Source organism: Nilaparvata lugens, chromosome 13, assembly GCF_014356525.2.
Source record: "Nilaparvata lugens isolate BPH chromosome 13, ASM1435652v1, whole genome shotgun sequence".
Lineage (NCBI taxonomy): Eukaryota > Metazoa > Arthropoda > Insecta > Hemiptera > Delphacidae > Nilaparvata > Nilaparvata lugens.
The window spans coordinates 9,632,373-9,645,776 of record NC_052516.1 but is presented as its reverse complement, the minus strand read 5'-3'; the positions used below and the strand labels follow the sequence as shown (position 1 = coordinate 9,645,776).

The following is a 13,404-nucleotide window of genomic DNA, read 5'->3' as shown; positions in this document are numbered from 1 at the left end:
GCTTAGCAATGGTATTACTATCCTTGTCTATCATTCAACAAAGCGGATAGCGCTAACTCTTTCTCGCTTTGCTCTGATGCCAGATCGTCTTTTAAGAGTGTAGAATTAATAATTGATTAACAAAATTTTTCATGTAAATATAATATAATTTCTTGCTTAATAAAATATGATTCATCATTTCAAACGAGAATGAACAGTTAATATTACATCGATAAACATGTATCAGCCACTGCCTATAGAAGACATTGACAAGACAGAGGATCGGCAACGTTTTCTTCCTATCCTTCTCCACTGCCAGTATATAATGGCCATTACTATATCAGAAGGGTGTCTTCCATTGTGAAGTAATATTACAGACAAAAACCTGTGTTAGTAGTTGTGATGGCCATTTTGTTTTGTCTGAACCGCTAATTGGGGAGGGGCTTGTCTAGGCCAATAGCAGACGTTCACCTTGATAGGTCAAGGCTCCCACCAATAGCGGTCTAGTGGTTGATATAAATGCATCAGCTTCGAACTTTCAGGCATCTATTTATGTATTTATTAAGTATATAATGTGTTTTTCATAGACGATTCCAACTGTACAAGTTGTATTGTTGCTGGATGGTTGATTACCGCGAGCAATAATTTTCCATGGTCGATTCCGTTGAACAAAGGTTCCACCTTTTACTATATAAACTATACAATCTCTGATATACCACTTTTCTGTAGTTGAGAAGTTGGTATTGTGGTCATTATTCATATTGAATGAAAAAGACTAAGAAATTGTCAAAAAACCACAGATCAATAAATCTGGATGGTTAATTACCGCGAGCAATAATTTTCCATAGTCGATTCCGTTGAACAAAGGTTCCACCTTCTACTATATAAACTATACAATCTCTGATATACCACTTTTTTGTAGTTGAGAAGTTGGTATTGTAGTCATTATTCATATTGAATGAAAAAGACTAAGAAATTGTCAAAAAACCACAGATTTATTGATACTTAGAAAGACCGGTTTCGGTTATTACACCATTGTCAATCTCTGATAAATTCTTTATCATTTTATCAGAGATTGACAATGGTGTAATAACCGAAACCGGCCTTTCTAAGTATAAATAAATCTGTGTTTTTTGACAATTTCTTAGTCTTTTTCATTCAATCTGATATATAAATATTTCCTTGTAAACCTCTCTCAACTCCTAGAACTCATAGGAGTCATATGTATCAGAGGCATGTAATGTTCAATAAACTCCCCATAGCAATAAGAAATTTGCAAGAAAAAAGCTTTAAATTAGTGGTAAAGAATTGGCTGAAAAAGAATCCATTTTATAACTTAAGAGAATTTCTAGACTGTGATATTAGTAGTAATGCTAGACTGTGAGCTATAATTAGTTTTCATGTTATATATTATATTGTAATATGTATTTCAAATTTATATTTTGTTGACGAAGCCTATTGCATGGATGTTTATATGTTTAATGGCAAATAAAATTCTTATTCTTATTAAAAAAAAATATTTTTCTCAGGATCATTAACTAAGTTATATTGTTCATAGAAAACAATATTGATATTGATATTTACAAATGGAAATTACTGAGATATTGCAATTATTATTCAAATGCTAATGAATTAATTATTATTAAACGAGAATCCAAATTAAATGCTGAAATTCACCCCGAAGACTTCTGCTACTGCAAATATTGACAACAGGGTAAAACAGCCATATGGAAATATGATGAGCGCTACTATTCAAAAATTATTTGTCAGCCCGGGAATCGAACCCAGTACCTCCTAATTAATTAGCATTTGAATAATTGCAGTATCTCAGTACTTTCCATCTGTAGACTGGCTGGCCGCTATGGCTTCGTATAAAATGAGCGCTGCTATCTTGAGATTGTCGGTTTGGTGTAAGAATTCCTGACCGGCAATTAGGAGGTACTGGGTTCGATTCCCGGGCTGACAAATAATTTTTGAATAGTAGCGCTCATCGTATCTCCATCTGGCTGTTTACCCTGTTGTCAATATTTGCAGTAGCAGAAGTTTTCGGGGTGAATTACAGCATTTAATTTGGATTTTCGTTAAATAATAATATTGATATTTTGTCAACCTCTCTGAAGAGATCTTTTCCTTATTCTCACTTCCTCAACTTCGGTATATTGTAACTCATCTGTATTCATACGATACAATCTGATATATTTATCAGATATAAATCTGATATATTTAGATATTGATTTATCAATATTATCTTGTCAACCTCTCTACAGAGAACTATTTCCTATGATACTTGTCTTTGTTAACCATAGAGAGAAGATAGCATAGGAAGATACCCCATGATATAGGGCGTTTATGTGCCACATTTCATTGTTTATTCAAGTAGTTAGTCCACTTAGTTATTTCTCGTGAAGCTATGTGACGCTGGTAGTCTCTCATAATGTGCCGTTCATACTCTCAATCGACCAAGACTGTTATAATCTATAGAATAGAATTTAATACAATAGTCTAAAGTAAGGGCCAGATCACATCAAGCGTTTTTCCTGGCGCCAACCCTATCAGCCAATCGGAGAGCTTCCTGCTCTACCGACTCTAAAAACGCCGTCTGAAATCGCCTGTAAAAATGCTTAATTTATTCTGGCCAAAAGACAATAATAGGTTTGATATAACAGTGAAATTTAGAACACAAACGACCTATACCACGGGATATCTTTTTATGCTATCTTTTCTCTATCGTATCACCATAAATGATACAGTATCACCACAAAATGATACAGTATATGATACAGTATCAACACACTATGATACAGAATAATCTCAACTTGATACTCAACATCATAATTTGATACAAAACATCCTATCTTTGAATGAATACAACTACAAATCATTGGATATCTTCTTGTCCTAGACTCAGGTTCTACAATTATATGATACAATTTCATAAATAGTATAAATAATTTTGTACTTATCCTTACCAGTAGAAGTAACATTAGCAGCCAATAGACGTTGAGAAGACGCTCATTCAGCCGCTGCGCCCCTAGACAGCCTATGAGTTGGAGTAGTCCCGATTGGAAAGAGAGAGTCAGGTAGGCGTAGACGAAACTAGGTTGAGTCAACGACATGCCGGGGACTAGTTGACGTTTCGGTTCGAATACCAGCACCTGAAGATGAAAAAAAAAACGTTTTATCAATGACATTCCAGTAACTAGTTGACGTTTCGGTTCGAATATGTACCAGCACCTAAATGAAGATAAAAAAAACGTTTTATCAATGACATTCCAGTAACTAATTGACATTTCGGTTCGAATACCAGCACCTAAATGGAGATAAAAAACCGTTTTTATCAACGTTTATAACATTTTATTTCAGCTACCTTCTTCGTTACAATCCCGGATGCAAGTTCCGTCTGTTACAGGATTGTAAACTGACTATAGTGAGGTCCACGTTTTAATGGCAGTATTTGATTAGCAATGGTATTGCTATCCTTGTCTATCATTCGACAAAGCGGATAGCGCTATCTCTTTCTTGCTTTGCTCTGTAGCCAGATCGTCTTTAAACAATGCAGAATCAATAATTAATTAACAAAATATTACATCTTAATTATGAAAATTTATTATGAAATTAATGAAAAATATAATTTATTGCTTAATCAAATATAATTTATTATTTTAAACGAGAATTAACTATCAATATTGAATCAATAAACCTGTACCATCTATCGTCTATGGAAGGCATTGACAGGACAGAGGATCGGCGAAGTTGTTCTGCTATCTCTCTCCACTGCCATTATAACGTGGACCTCACTATAGTAATGACTAGAGACTGATAATGGAGTAACAACCGAAACAAGTATCTCAAACTGTTTCACAGAATGTAGCTGAGTGTATTGAAAATAATGCATGTATTCAAATGTGTCAAAATATTCTAATGTGACAAACGTTGAGAAGAATGTAGAATGAAAGCGGAGATTATAAGATACGTTTGTCATACAACATTTTTTTCCAATAAATTAGCGGTTTTGATGACGTCATTCAATTCATATACCCCTGTGAAAGTCTTTTTTTGCTAGGGCTACTCTTCAATAGAAATAGAAATAAAAATCTAAATACCCTTTTCTTGAAACTATTAACTCACAACATGTTTTGGCTATGATGTCATTAAAGTCATAATGATAATGCATCATAGCGGAAACATGTTGTGGATAAACAGTTTCAAGAAAAGTGTATTTAGATTTCTATTTTTATTTCCCTGTGAAAGAGAATAAATAATCCATCTGATCATCTATTCATGAATGCTAATAGTTTAAAGTCAACTGAACTCCCTCTACATTGGAATAAATTTTGTATTTCCGTACAAGGTATGTCCAAAAAGTACACGTACCTTGGCAGCAACCACGCAGAATCCGAGCACACTCATGAGCAGAACAGCGTTGCACGTGTAAATCCACAGCCTGTAGTATCGCATAGCTTTGCCGGTTGGCAGGGAGGGGTTGCTGGGAGGCTGTGGCGAAAGGGAGATGACCGATATAGAAGGCTGTGGCGGTTGGATCCGATAGGAGCGCAGACTGGTGGTGCTGGCACGAACTAATGGCGACCGATAGCAGCGCAGACTGTCGGTGCTTTGGCGAACTAACGGTGGTTGGACCTGGTAGGAGTGCAGACTAGCGGTGCTGGAGCGAACTAACTGTTGTTGCTTCAGATGTTGTTGATCCAATTCGGGATGGTGTTGGTAGTGATGCTGTTGTTGTTGGTGGTAGGCTGATGTAACCAGCATTACTGACATTATCCAATCACCGCCCTGCAAACAGAAAAACGAAAACTAGTTATACACAACAAATATCAAAATAGTATATACAAATATATAGAACTATGGCATGTTGACTCAAATAGCTGGATGAAACGCAGGTTGATCAGATGTTGTTGTTATGCATAGTAGCGCATTGATGCTGTGGAAGGGATCGATCGGTCTTGGGATCAACTTGTGAGACCGTGACTGTAGTGTTCCAAACCAGTGCGGAATCCTGTTCTTGTTTCGTTGGATTCAATGCATGAAGTGTATTTTTTCCTCACTCTTCAATTATTTCGTTGGATATGATCACTGTATCATTCATATGAGTAAAAAGAACGAAAAATTATCTTTTCTCGTTACAAACACATTCCATTCCCTTGTTATTCTTCTTCCTTTCACGGGTTAGGCATTGCTGTCTGTTCCTAACCTCTGTGCCTCTAAAATTGATCTATCTCATCCTGGGACGTCCCGCGATCTATTCTTTCAAATACAATAGAACCTGTTTGGGAATCCAATCATCCAATCAACATGATCCATTCAGTTCCATTTCTTCACATTCCTTTTCTTTTCGCGAATCAGGGCATCTAGTTATCTAAAACAGTGTAAAATCCTCTTTTTTAATAATTTTATGGAGTGTTTGGTTGAATGTGATCACCGAATTAAAAATCACACAAATAACTTTCTATTTCTAAAAACAAATAGCATTTTGTTTTTATGGACACATTTATCGTTCTTCAATCCTAATTAAAGACTAGTGATTTAATTAGTGCAAAATCCTCTTTCCTTTCCAATTCATGTTTCATGTGAAGTGTTCTGATGATTACCTCATCAAATATTACACTTTTTCTCTCCAAAAACAAATCATCCTCTCTAATTACAAACAGATTTCCCTTTTTTCTTTGTAAATCAAGGCAACTTTTGATCTAAAACTGTGCAAAATCCACCAATTTAGTGTGAAGTGTTTTGTTGAATATGACACCTTCATAAAAAAAATATATAAAATGTATTTTTATTTCCAAAAACGGATAATCTACTACCCTATGAACTATTAATCTTATTTCAAACCCATTTCTCTTACTTCATTCGTAAATCAGGGCAACTACTGATGTAAACCAGTGCAAAATCAACCCATTCTATGTGAAGTGTTTTGTTGAATATGATCGCCGGTTCTGTGATAGCTCCTCAGAGTGTGTTTTACAGTGTTGAAAGTGTGGATGTGTTTGGAGTGTGGATGTGGTGAAAGTGTGGATGTGTTGACTCTCCTCTCGAACGCCAGACCTATAAAGTTTTGTAGTGTCCCTCGAGTCGCCACTATACTAACATCTATGCTGATTGCCCTACTGTTGCGTATGAGATATCACATCATACCTTTTGTCTCTTTTTCTGATATTTCCTTCCTCTCTTTATTCGTCACATGATATGATCTACTATAGTGAGGACCACGTTATAATGGAAGTGGAGAAAGATAGCAGAACAACGTTGCCGATCATCACTGTCTTGTCAATACCTTTTATAGATTCAGGCTTATTGGTGGAACAATAACGGCTCATTCTGGTTTAAAAAAATCTATATAAATAAAAATTGAGCCTCAAATTTTGACATTCAATAATTTTTTTATGTGTGCACCGAATTTGATGATTTTTTTTAGTTGTGTTCGTTATGTTCAGGACCAGGTTTATGGCCTATCAAATTCATAATCCGACTTCAGGACTCTTTCCTACGGTCCTTCAAAGTTTACATGTAATCCTTATGGGAGAAGATTTGTGAACTGGCCACACTCATGAATAATAATCAGCTGTTATAATAATTGCGTCATCCAACAGCCGTCAGTAGAACTGTTTTTCAATTTTCTTTCTACTGATTCACAAAATTTCAATTCCTAATAATGCCGCGGTACGAACGACGTCCAAACGTGGATCGTAGAACTCAAAATGCTGTTAATTTAGAATATGCACGGGAAAATCAGCAGCAAGTAGATATGTACCATCCAATTCCCAGCAAGGTGCATTCAACTATAACTAAAAATACAAACTGCTGCACAGTTAGTTGTGCACATAGGAAGTCCATATTGTAAAAAAAATACTGACTGTTGGATAATTTTCATAAAAATATAGTGCATCAGATTAAGCTAAGGCTAATCACACCTGAGGAGGAGCGGCTTGGTGATACAAAGTGTTGATCTTATGGAGATTGCCTTATCACACCGTTCCACGCCATGCCCGATTCAGAGTGTGTGAGTTCTTCCATTCAAGCCAATAAGCAAGAAGCACCTGGATGCAAAATGCCGCATCGCGCCTCCTCAGGTGTGCATCCAGCTAAAGTTTGTCATGAGATGTATTAACTATTTGGCGGTACGGAGTTCGCCGGGCCAGCTAGTAGTCAATTATATTTTTTTTAAGCAAGAAATTATAAATTTTTAATGAATTTTAATGATTAAGATAATATTTTGTTAATTGTTTCTACATGGTTGAGAGACAATCTGGCAACAGAGTAAAGCGAGAAAGAGATAGCGCTATCTGCTTTGTTGAATGATAGACAAAGACAGCAATACCATTGCTAATCAAACACTTCCATTATAACGTGGACCTCACTATAGTCACATCGTAAATTGGGTTTTATTTGGTTGTTCTATTATCTTTAATTTCTTTCAATCTCTGTCGATGGTTTCCCTGGAGATATCTTTCTTAAACTCTTTCTCTCCCTCTCTCTTTAATTGATTGAACGAGCGCTAGTGAGTTCTCACTTTTGACTTACTGAAGGCCAAAGTCGTTGTCCGTCTGTTTGTATGTTCTACAATAACTGTAGAAAGAATTGATCAATCACTTCAAATTTTGAACACGTATTCTTCGAACCTTTTTACAGGTCAAGTTCGTTCAACAACAAAATTGACTCACTCCTTCGCCTTTTCCAGGATATTAGAATGACATTGAAAGTGCATGAGAAAAAATTGTTATGATTCAGTCAGCTGAAGAATTCATTGCATGCAATTACTACAGTTTTTCCATTCATTCATAATGTAATAGTGTGGAATTGGGTGGGTATATTGTAATTGGTTTTTGTGTGTATCTTATTTTTCAGGTTTTTGAACTGGAATGAACTTTGATTAGTACTTTCAGATTTTAGTGTGAGAATATTTGTCCATGTTTATTGAATTTGCTAACTTGTTGCTTGGTTGTCAAAATTAAAGCAATTTTCGTGCATTTTTCAAATACAGTTTCAATTTCATGACGAAGAAGCCTCTGTATTTGAAAATTGTACGAGCATTGACCTTTTTGCAGCTTTGACTTTTGGAAAGTTATGCTTAACGCTCGTGGAGGGTGAATCATTTTCAGTGAAAAGGCCACAGTTGAGACGCGAACGGAAAATCATGTAACGGTGTGCGAGCCTCGCTCCTCTGAATGGGTCTGTTACCCATGCTGAGGGACAAATTAGAACGTTTTTCGGTAATCAGTAATTCTGATTTAGTAAAAGTCCGAATTAGATAGAATTACTAGATGTAAAATTAAGAGGTTAATTGTGTGCGTGAATTTAAGTAGAGTGTAGCGAGTTTCATAACTTCTGAGTTCATTGAGATCTGGAATATGTGTTCTCAAAAGTAAAGATTATATATTGTTGAAATGGTGAGTGCCAAACTTTTTTTATTTTCTTATAAAACTTAAAAATTTAGTTACATAAAATGACAAGGTCCGAATCAAATGCAGCAAGTTAGCAGGTTCCCAAAATGTGTAGATTGGAATTGAATATATTTTTTTTTTTGTGAATCAATTGCTGGATCACTTTATTTTCTTTGAAAATTTGAGATGAGACATGATTTTTCATTTTATTAATTAGTTTTGATTAGTTCAATAAACCTGAGGTTAAATTTTAAAAGTATTTTCAATTAAGTTCCTGGCTCGTAGTTACTATAGTTGCTATAATTTATGATAATCTGTGCATTTGAATGAACGAATCCACTAAAAGCTCCCAACCAATAGAGGATTCAAATACCGGTAGATGATTTGATAGCATAATTTTGGTAAATATAAAAGAATGAGAAGAAACAAACCCCCCACCGTTTACAATAACATCAGCTGAGGCTATTTGGGAGCTATCACACGCGCTGGCACATGGTTCCAGCTGGTTGATATTATTAGATGTTGAAGCGACAGAGTTGAATATTGGATGTTGAATATTTCAATTCATTAAGGATCCACAATGAAACCTACTGTCAAATGATCCTTGTGAGAGAAATATTTAGCTGTTCTATAGTTTTCATCAACTCTGTATAATTAGAAGTTGCAGGTTTCAAAGATTACAATAAACAGCTCTTGAGCGATTTCCTCAATCCAAGGGGTCACTAGTTGATACATGAATAAAATATGGGTGGGTTAAGTGGAAGAGAGGGCTCTTATTGCCTCAATTTCACCCACATCACTTTTAAAGTTGTAAAGTGCAAATAAAAGGCACTAAATAAAGGTTTAAATAAGGTTTGGGTGTAAATAAAGGTTTTTGAGTATTCTATCTATCTATCTACCTCTTTCTTACTCACTCTCACAACTCTCTCTCCCTGACTATCTCTCTCGCTCTATATTTATTGTCTCCAGGGATGATACAGTGTATCGTAGGACCTGGTACACACTAGCGTGGCGTGGTTTACGTTGTCCCGTTTACAAATGAGTTCCCACTCCACAGAGGTGCATTTTTCATTTTGGGGCGAGCCGTTAAAAATGTTCTCCAGTGACAAATATGCCTTTTAACATGAGCATAACTCACTTCACGTGTTTTGGGATCATTTTTTGCTATATAGTGCGACCTCTCTCAACGTCTCACTTTTTGTGATTTTTATTTGGGGCAAAATTTATTATAATGATTGTAATTTTATGATGCAAACTCAATCAATAAAATATCTTGTATTGTCATTATTCGAGTATCCCAATTTGAAATATTTTCACAAATATTATGTTAAGCCGCGTTTACACCGGAGTTGGCAACCAATGATTGCCGACATTTATCGGCAATTTTGAGTTGCACGCATTAAAACAACTGCAACTCGCATTGCCAACCGTAGTTGGAGACCGATTTTGCGAGTTGGCAATCGAAATTTGGTTTTCCGACCGGAGTCGGTAAAGATCAAAGGCGGTTGCCAACCCCGGTTGGCAATGCGAGTTGCAGCGCTAACTTGAGTTGCAACTTGAGTCTGCAACTACCCCGCTACCCCACCCGCCTGTTGGCAATTAACTTTTGTCTAGATTTATTCAACTCAGTGCACAATGTAAACAAATAAAAGGAATCTAAAAATAACAATATTTAGTAATTTTCTTTCTTTGCTCACCTGTATGTTATCCTTCAGGAAACCTATAACAGCCTCACAAATCTCTGGCACTAAAATAGATATCGCACTTTTGGAAACTTTAAACAAATAACTGATACTAGTATAAGAGTCGCCACTCGCCAAAAAGCGCAATGTAATAGCCAATCTTTCTCGCACTGGAATTGCTTTCCTGTAGTTAGTATCCTGTTTACTAATTATGTGTTCAATACCAACAATTAAACTTTCAAAATCGTCACTTGACATTCTTAGTGTATCAACAAATTATTTTATTTGAGATGATTCAATTTGTTTCAAAGATTTCTTGTTAAAATTAACTCTTTTCTAGTCATTCACAAATTTTTACTTCGAATTATTACTTTTTTCTATAGTTTCTCACATATTAAAGCTGCGTTTACACCAAAGTTATTAACAAAATGTTAATAACTTAATCTTTATAGATTCTATTAGATTAAACATAACTTATCATACACATGATGAACATATGTTTTTGTCAAGCTCCGTTCAATGTAATAGAATCCATACAGATTAAGTTATTAACATTTTGTTAATAACTTTGGTGTAAACGCAGCTTCAATTTCGTACTATATTAAAATGTTGGTAATAATTTATCTCACTTAAAATTCTCACAGATTAATGTAGCTACAAAATTCCTAATCTCATATCACATAGTCGGTTGATTTTGTTATTGCTAACTTATATTTGGAAATTTCTATCGAATTCTTTTTCAAACTATTATTGTATTTTTTTTTTTTTTTAATTTCTAATGTTAATTTTGAATATTTCTATTATATTATCGTAGCAGAATTTTTTGTAATATTCGTATTTTACAGCCTGACGACTGTTATATTTCAGCCGGGTCCGACAATTTAACGTCCTCATCCGATAACACTGGAATGAACTGTTCAAAATCTTTTGGTAATGAGTAATAATGGCACATGAGTAGAAAGGTTTTTCAGTAAACTTGGTCACTCAAGTTAAAAAATGTAAAAAAATTATCACCTTGTTTTTTTTAATTATATCCCTTCAAAATAGATCTTAGGGGAAGCTTCATTAATCTTTGTCTGATTCATTTCATTATTTGTTTTATTTCTCCTAATAATGAGAATTAATGATAATCAATATTTTATCATTGTTTGTTGCAGGTAAAACCAATTACTCACATCCTACATCTTACCTCGAAAGCTGATTAGAGTAAGTTTTTCATGTATCTCTATAATGTATCTTTTATACTGTGTTATTTACTAGTCTACTATTCTATAGCAGAATCTTTCATTGACCGAACGTAGTGAGGTCTATGTTTCAACTCGATTTGCTTTTGTCTGTCTGTAATGTAACAAGATTACGGCCAAACCCGTTAATAGAATTCTATGAGATTTGGCAGGAATATTCCTTTTCAACTGCGCGTCGATGTGTACACAAGGTTTTTTGAAATTTTTCATTTTAAGGATAATATGAAAAGAAAAGGAGTTCCTCCATTCTCTGATAGTATATATATAACATCTACTTTGAAGATAGGATTTATCAGACTATATAATTAATCATAATCAATCAGATGAAGAGTGGATTATTCATTGCATGCATTACACAGTTATCTGGACGTGTCTATTTCTATTAGGTAGGATTTCAATATTTGTTATGATGCGTGCCCATCAGTATCAATATTCTCATATTTGAAAAACAAATTTAATAGGTGATTGAAAATAAAATCAAAAAAGATTAAATTAACTGAATAATGCTGAAAAAAGATAATATTCTTGATTGAGAAAAATTAATTTTAAAATAGTTGAGAAATATTTTTTCAGATAGAAAGATTATCACGAAACTGGATGAATTATCATATGGGTTACAAATTCAACCGAGTTTATTAACAAAAGTGAGTCTCTTGATCTTGGAGAAAACAAATAACAGGTTTTAAGAGTAAATTATGATTCAACTGTGAATTGGTATTCAACTGAATCAACTAGAACAGGTGACATCAGATACTTGTGAATGAGAAAACTGCGGGAGGTCTACTGTCCACATAACTACTAGTATACTGTGGAATCTCTCGAAGAGATGTCTCCTGCAATGACAGTTTTCTCCATCATTGAAGCAAATTTATATTCATAACAAGCTTGCATGACTTAAGTGCCGGTTGCACAAAAACCCGGTTAAATTTTAACCGTGATTAATTCCACGAGACCCTATCAGAGAAGCCGTCTTATCAGAAAGGCCCTCTCTGATTGTTCCTCGAGAAATTAATCACGGTTAACGTTTAATCGGCTTTTGTGCAACCGGGCTTAAGATATCTTCTTTACATCCTGATATTCGAAATTATGTTAGCATTATGATGATTGCGACATCGCTACTTTAAATGTTTATATTACGTTGCGCATTTACGGCGAAACGCGGTAATAGATTTTCAAGAAATTTTACAGGTAGGCTATGTTCCTTTTTTAATTGCGCGTCGACGTATATACCAGGTTTTTGGAAATTTTGCATTTCAAGGATAATATAAATGGAAAAAGGAGCCTCCTTCATACGCCAATATTAGAGTAAAAATCAGACTATAGAATTATTCATCATAAATCAGCTGACAAGTGATTACACAGATGTGTGGAGAAGCCAGTCTATTGCTGTATTTCCATAAGATCTATAATTTCAATCAGGTACTTGTGGATGAGAATACTGCGTGAAGTCTACTGTTCACAGAACTACTAGTTAGGTCTGGTGGGGGGGTTTTGGAGATGAGTGGTGAGAGGTTAAGGTTTTGAGGGTGGTTAAATTTTCATTGGGTTTAGGTAGAGAAAGAGAGAGAGTGAGTGAGTGAGTGAGAGAGAGAGTTGTCACGACCCACTTGCATCAGAACTGCTGAAACAGCATTTGGAAATTCTTCGGGTTCCCTGTATTTCACATATTCTTTTTTGGTTTGTTCTACTTCCTATTCTTCTTCTTCTTCTTCTTCTTCTTCTTCTTCTTCTCTTCTTCTTCTTCTTCTTATCTTCTTCTCTTCTTCTGCTTCTGCTTTCTTCTTCTTCTTCTTCTTTTCTTCTTCTTTTTCTGTCTTCTTCTCTTCTTCTTCTTCTCCTCCTACTCCTTCTCATTCTTCTTCTGCTTCTTCTTATTCTTCTTCTTCTTCCCCTTCCTCTGCCTCTGCCTCATCACCTTCTCCTGTCTTTTTTATCTTCTTCTACTTCTTCTTCTTCTTCAGCCTATTCTTCTCCTGTCTTATCCTCCTTCTTCATTTCATCTCCATCTTCTTTTTCGTCTTCTTTTTGTTCTCTTCCTACCTTATACCTTATCTTCGTGTTCTCCTATCTTTTTCTTCTCCAGCCTCTTTTCCTGAGGTCCTT

The 13,404-nt window shown here is 35.0% G+C and overlaps 2 protein-coding genes across 3 annotated transcripts in view; one reads left to right on the top strand and one right to left on the bottom strand.

Annotated features, from left to right (window-relative positions):
• LOC111056347 (pseudouridine-metabolizing bifunctional protein C1861.05) overlaps nt 1–13,404 on the top strand; it is a 416,552-nt gene that overhangs the window by 338,463 nt on the left and 64,685 nt on the right. The gene's annotated exons all lie outside the window — the stretch shown is intronic.
• The window catches only part of LOC111045954, a 342,136-nt gene that overhangs the window by 291,382 nt on the left and 37,350 nt on the right, over nt 1–13,404 (bottom strand). For both annotated transcript variants that reach the window (XM_039439778.1, XM_039439777.1), the window contains exons 3-4: nt 4,354–4,770; nt 2,949–3,134 (exon numbers count right to left, since the gene is read on the bottom strand). In XM_039439778.1, coding sequence (XP_039295712.1) covers nt 2,949–3,134; nt 4,354–4,755 — 588 coding nt within the window. In that variant the 5' untranslated portion in view covers nt 4,756–4,770. The remainder of the gene's footprint in view (nt 1–2,948; nt 3,135–4,353; nt 4,771–13,404) is intronic.